Raw genomic sequence first — 6,463 nt, 5'->3', positions numbered from 1 at the left:
GGCATATATCCAACCCTGCCTGTAGGAACCAACTTATCTTTAAGTCATGGAATTTTGCTAGTGTCCTCTTTGGCACAGGTATGTCAAATCCCCATCGCTACAGCTTACGAAGGGTTTGTTGTCCTAAGGAAAACTGCTGCCTTTCAAATAATTTTATTAAAGCTAGAGGACAAGCACTGCTTAAGAGAATGGTTTTCCATTTTTACATCTGTCAGCAGACTAACTTCTGAACAAGAGCATTGTCTTACCACTGCTGTCAATCAGCCTGAGACCCAGTATCTGTTTATTTTCAGGTACAACTCTTGCTCTTAAGGATAACTGCATTCTTTCAATAACCACATTCAAAATTATTAAATATATATAAAATAATTAAAAGAAACCGTTTAATAAAATGTATGATTTTCCAGAAACAATTGTCTACTGAATCTCAGATTTGCAAAAGAGGAATTAGTGTACAATTAGCCAAATGCAAGAAGTTGCTAAATACTAAGTAAATTATAATATCCAACTTCTCTGCTACAGAAAACTGAGGTATTACAATAGAGATAAAATAAGCAAATAATTACTGCTTTAACTATTTCACTTTAAAATGGATTTGCAGTTCAAGCCAGATGCAAAAAGTTTAAGAGAATACTTAAATAACAATAAAGGTACAAGCTCAACATATTTACTAATAAAGAAATTAAATTAATACCAAGTAAAGATAAAATTTGACTATTCTAGCGCTGCTGACCAAAACAACGCATTCTCGGTGTTGGTCCTAAAAAGTCGCCTTTGGAATTACACAGTACCCTCAATTGTATTGTGAGAAATATGGCAGTAAAATTTGTAAAGCGCCAAGGAGACATTTTTAAATACAAACCCATATAATGGCTGAGAATCTCTCAACCACGTAGGTTCTGAAAACGAGAATTTAGAACATGACTTGTGAAGTGCACATGAGACTTTGGAAAGAATTCCTAATAATCCATTAAAATGAAAGCAATGAAAGTTTATCTGAATATGGACTGCCTTCTGTGTCAGAATTGGTTGTCACACTATCATTAATGGAATATTTTGCAAATGAAGCAGTTCAGGAGAACCACTGGGAAAGAGGCAGAAACAGAGATGATAGTTCACACAATTTCACTCTGTTCTACTGACTGTAATACAAAACACTAAGAAAACAGTCTTGAACATATTGAACAATTCAAAAAGCATTCAAAAAAATTTTTGTTCCAATATTTTTCAAAAAAACCTAAGCATCTACTTTAACAATTTAATATTGCAGTGCACGTACCGTATAATAACATTTAGTGCTTCGTATTCAACTACCATAGACTGTACATCTCCTTTAGTAAGTATTGTTTCCAGAGTAGAAATAATACTGGACACCTGAGGAAATAAGAGAACATTAGAGTGAGCACCTAAATACAAATGTTTCCAGGAGGAGCTGGAATTATGAAATTTTGTTTCCCAGGACTGTGCCCTGTGTTTGGATTATGCTGGGTCTAGTTTTAAGGTTAGAGCTCTGACCAAACTGGAGTATTCACAACATTTCTCCCCCATGCTGCTGCACTGGTATCTAATAGAATTGTTCACACTGCAGAGCAATAATTCAAGAAAGCAATAATTTGTTGGCTCTTTTCCCTCTGTAGCTGCCCTTACAATTTTTTCAAGAACTTAGGCCCTGTACTTGGCTGTCAAATTCGATGGAAAACGACCTTCAGGTTCAAAAGCTACTGAGTGGAGAGTGACCAAGAGTCAAGACAAGCCTCATCTGCCTAGGAAATCAGGCCACACACAAAAAAAAAGGTGAAGAAACTTACCTCCTTTTTAACAATTTCAGAAGGAAACGCCTGCTTAGAGATCACCCAAAGTGCCCGTGTGCGAGTGTTTTTGTCTGAAGTTTTTACAGCAACACTGTTCACCATTGAAAGCAAATCTCGTATTTCAGTTGCTGAAAGCAGAATGCACGGCACTCAAATTCTGTTCATGCAATTCTAATCAGCTTCTTAGCAAGTTTCAGGTCATTTTGCTCAGTTAACATTATTAAAGATCCATTCAACTAGAAGTCCCAATGGACATGATTTAATGTCTTAAACATTATTTTTTGGCAAGTTTTGGAAATTTCTCTCAAAAGAAACTAGCAAAAAACATCAAAATGTATTAATATACAGATACTGTTAATGTATGTCCTGGTTTTGGCTGGGATAGAGTTAATTGTCTTCCTAGCAGCTGGTATAGTGCTGTGTTTTGGATTTAGTATGAGAAGAATGTTGATCACACACTGATGTGTTAGTTGTTGCTGAGCAGTGCTTACGCTAGCCAAGGACTTTCCAGCTTCCCATGCTCTGCCAGGTCCACAAGAGCCTGGGAGGGGGCACAGCCAGGACGGCTGACCCCAACTGGCCAACGGGGTATTCCATACCCTATGACGTCATGCTCAGTATATAAACTGGCCAGGGAGCAGCAATCACTGCTCGGGGACTGGCTGGGCATCAGTCGGCAGGGGGTGAGAAACTGCATTGTGTATCACTCATTTTGTATATTCTATCATCATTATTATTATCATTATTTTCCCTTCCTTTTCTGTTCTATTAAACTGTCTTTATCTCAATCTACATATTTTACTTTTTTTTCGATTCTCTCCCCCATCCCACTGGCGCGGGGGAAGGGGGGAGGTGAGCGAGCAGCTGTGTGGTGTTTGGTTGCCTGCTGGGTTAAACCGCAACAACGTTGTGTGTCTATTATTAGATTATTCTTTATAAGAAACCAGAAAACCATAAAGCTAGAAGACAAATTTACCTAAAAACACTAGCCCTAAAGATTAAATATCTTTGGCCAATTTCACTGCTATACTGACATGTATAAATTCATCTTACAGTCTACAAGAGCCTTTGTTATTAAAGAGGGTGGTAAAGTTGTAACTGAGGTAACAGCGAGCTCATTACACAAAAAAGAATAAGGCTAACACAGGACTTACATGGAATTAGGAAGACAGATGGAGAATCATGTATTCCTTTAAAACTCAAAACTAATGAAGCCTGATTTCCTACAAATTTGGGCTTTGCGAGTAAATGATCTCACTACCTGAGAAAAATAAGCTCACATACGTTCCTTTCCTCAATAAAGAGTACATATGCTTTTTGTCCTCTCTCCCTAACTATCCACTGTTTTCAGGACTTAATTATTTCTGAAACCTGACATTCTCTAACAAAATTGACTGTAATTTATCAACTGGTTAAAAAAAAGGTTATGGGGGAAAGGAAAGGGAACACACAGACATTATTATAGATGCTTCATTCTCACAGGAAATCAGGCTAAAGTTTGATTAACAGGAAAGCAGGACACCCTGGAAAATGAGTAAAAGAACCGAGAGAAAGAATCAATTTCAATGAACAGAATGGCAGAGTCACATGAAAAAATGCTCTCTGCACATCCACACATATGATTTTGTTCAGTCTTGGGCAAGGTTAAGTTTCTCTCTAATAAAGGTCATTCCAGAACATTTGTCCAAGAGTATTTAACACTTCTCAGAAGAAGAAAAAGAAAGATTAATTGACAGTATGCCATTTGTTATTACCATTTGAAGAGTCACTATAGACTCCCGCACCATCAAGGCATCACACAACAGCCAAATCACAATACATTTCCTTCTGTGCCCACGAAAGGCAACCTCAGCTTAACCACCTTCCACCACCACACAACCTGTCTATCCGACACACACACAGAGCTGACACCGAGCAGTTTCTGATCATGTTACTGCAACTGGATATGCCTGACCCCTGGAACACGCAACAGGTACCTCCCAAGGACCAGCCAACTTGGACATTAGCTCTCCCCTATTAACAAAATCCAGTGTTTTTACCTTGATGCATAGCCTCAAGTTCTCAGCAGCAAAACCTTTTGTTAAAGGGATTTAGCACTTTCTAGGACCGTAGGCCGTAAGATTTTGGATTACTTCAAATTAGTTTAATTTGAAATATTTAGCAGCACAATATTTGGGGTTGGACTAGATGACCTTTAAAGGTGCCTTCCAACCCAAACCATTCTATGATTCTACGACTTAAGGTAACAATCACGAATCACTGGGTAAAGGCTGGAAAACACTGAAAAGCACTACTATGCATAGCCAAATTCTACGAACAAAAAAAATGTTTTCATTCTTTTTCCACCCGGACATCTTTTTTGACTAGTAATTCCACAAAACTAATTACAGCACCTAGCTACTACCAAAGCATTTAATGAAACTAGAACTTAGCAAAATGGTATTAGCATAACAGCATGAAAAAATAATTTATGATTTTTTTTGTACAAGATGGAATTAGTGAACTGATCACACTGCTCATATTAGAGACAAAACCACTGTACCACTTGGGAACTGTAAACTTTGTCAAAATTAAAGTATATGCTAACATAGAAATAAAGAAGGAACTCTGATATATATATCTATATACACACTCATTACCAGAACGCACGCTGAAGTTTGTTTGCTTACCAGATAATTCAGACGTAATCTTTGAATTAAAAACGCAGAATCCTAATGCCTGTAATGCCGCATTACTTAGCTCCGAGTTTTGACTAGAAATGTGTGCCTGAAAAAAACCATATACATAAAGTCTCAGTTTATAGAAGTAGTTGTGAAGTATTGCCGTAATACCAACACTTCTGCTCAATGAAGAGAGAGCTGTCAAAAGCAAACACTTGATGAAAAATGCAACCATGTAGGAAACCCTTCCTGATTACATACATGCCAAATCAATAAAACAATTTGAGGTTCTGAAGACATTTTTGTTCTCTGTAATTTAGACATCTTTACTGAAGTAAGTTCTAAACATCCAAAGTTCTTTACTTCTTCGCTTGTTATGTCCTACCACTTGACTCTCCAATTGTTTTTAAACATCTAAAACAGAAGGGAAAAAAAGATGGCTAAGAACAGTCTTTACATTAGTCTTCAAAAAAATTTGACATTTACTGCATATTCCAATTCCCCAGGGTGTTTCTAAAGGCAGACAGAACACACTGTATCTTTTCTGGCTGGAAGATCAGATTTGACTGCATCACACTGCCTGAACACATCCAAGACCCTGTATTTTATTTTTTCTGTAGTAATTTCTAATAACGTGGAGGATATATTTTGCCAACAAACCCTTACTGCTATGTCACTAGCTCGAATTCTTATTAAATGAACTCAAATTTAAGCCTTACAATGGCCACTGACCTTGACACCTAAACATTGTTCACTGAAGTGCAGAAAGTTGAATGGAAAAGACATACCTTAAACACTTTGCAAAGTTGAGGAAAGTGTCTTCCGACATCTGCAGAGAATTCTTTGCCTTCCTCACCCGTCAAGCGACTTCAGGGAGCAGAAGGGAAAACAAGCAATATTCACAGGTTAAACACGTAATTTTAAACTTCTAATACACAATTCATAAGCTAGTACAGAATCATTTCTTTCCTTAGAAAGCTAAAACACAACACTGAAGAAGTTAAGGAAAAGCCAGTCCCCATGCAGTTAGTCTGACATATCAGTAAAATAGTGTTATAAAGTACACGTGTCCTAGTATATTGGAAAAAGTGAAGTGACTAATGTCCCATTGTGTGCTTATGGAGCATAAGAAAAAACATTAAGGGTTTTCATTTTTTGTCAACTTTTATAAAAACATTACAAGTTAATATGCAAACTCTAAATGACTACTGAAAATTAGACAGACTTTCCACAGAAATATATGAGCTTAAAAAAGCACATTCTTCAAAAGCAGTTCTAGAACGCAGGCTCCCCACTCCAGGAAAATTCTGGTTTGACAACTAGCAGTGATGACATTGCACATATCTGAAGAACATCCGTATGGAAAAGCTATACTTATCCTATAAAACGTTAGCAATCAGTTTCACATAGCAAAACCCAACCATATTAAGTGCAACCATTCAGAAGACAACCTCAGAAATCTGTTGTTTCTTAATATTATCTTTAAGTTAGGACGGGTTTTTTTGGTCAGATATTACAGGTTGTAAAATTTTACAGTGTGATCAGTATCACCGACATCTAAGCAGTTACAGCTTCAAAAGTTACTACAAAACTGAAAGACAGGAACTCAAGGGAGATACTGATGGAGAAAGATAGTGCCTTTGCATATGCTAACAAATTCGAAACATCTAGGTAAAAGCAGCACTTGACGTTAAGAAGTACCCCTCCACAAAGAAATGCAATTAAGGCGGGATCATTCCAAAACCCGAAAACCGTATCAAAACCTAACCTTTCTAATGACACAGTCGAAATGCAAGTCTTCTTCCAGTAGGAAAAAAGTTATTATTTCCCAATATTCCTTCACCCACCTCCGCAGTTTTCCCAGGAAGTGTAAAAGGAGAGGCTCTCCGATGAGCAGACACCAAAAAGACGCCCTCCCTCCCGCCCGCCCTCCAGGCCCGCACGCTTCCCCGCGATCTCCAACCAGCGGCCACGCAGCCCCAAGCCCTGCAG

General features: G+C 37.7%; 1 protein-coding gene across 1 annotated transcript in view; it reads right to left on the bottom strand.

Moving 5' to 3' along the window:
* The window catches only part of RIF1 (replication timing regulatory factor 1), a gene marked incomplete at its 5' end in the record, with an annotated part of 34,145 nt that extends 28,807 nt beyond the window's left edge, over window positions 1-5,338 (bottom strand). Inside the window, 4 exons of the mRNA XM_009581828.1 lie at window positions 1,280-1,374; window positions 1,809-1,939; window positions 4,481-4,577; window positions 5,260-5,338. Coding sequence (XP_009580123.1) covers window positions 1,280-1,374; window positions 1,809-1,939; window positions 4,481-4,577; window positions 5,260-5,338 — 402 coding nt within the window. The remainder of the gene's footprint in view (window positions 1-1,279; window positions 1,375-1,808; window positions 1,940-4,480; window positions 4,578-5,259) is intronic.
* Between the last annotated feature and the right edge of the window lie 1,125 nt (window positions 5,339-6,463).

Source organism: Fulmarus glacialis, unplaced genomic scaffold, assembly GCF_000690835.1.
Source record: "Fulmarus glacialis isolate BGI_N327 unplaced genomic scaffold, ASM69083v1 scaffold4550, whole genome shotgun sequence".
NCBI lineage: Eukaryota > Metazoa > Chordata > Aves > Procellariiformes > Procellariidae > Fulmarus > Fulmarus glacialis.
The sequence above is the reverse complement of the archived record's forward strand: the minus strand, read 5'-3'. Positions and strand labels throughout refer to the sequence as shown.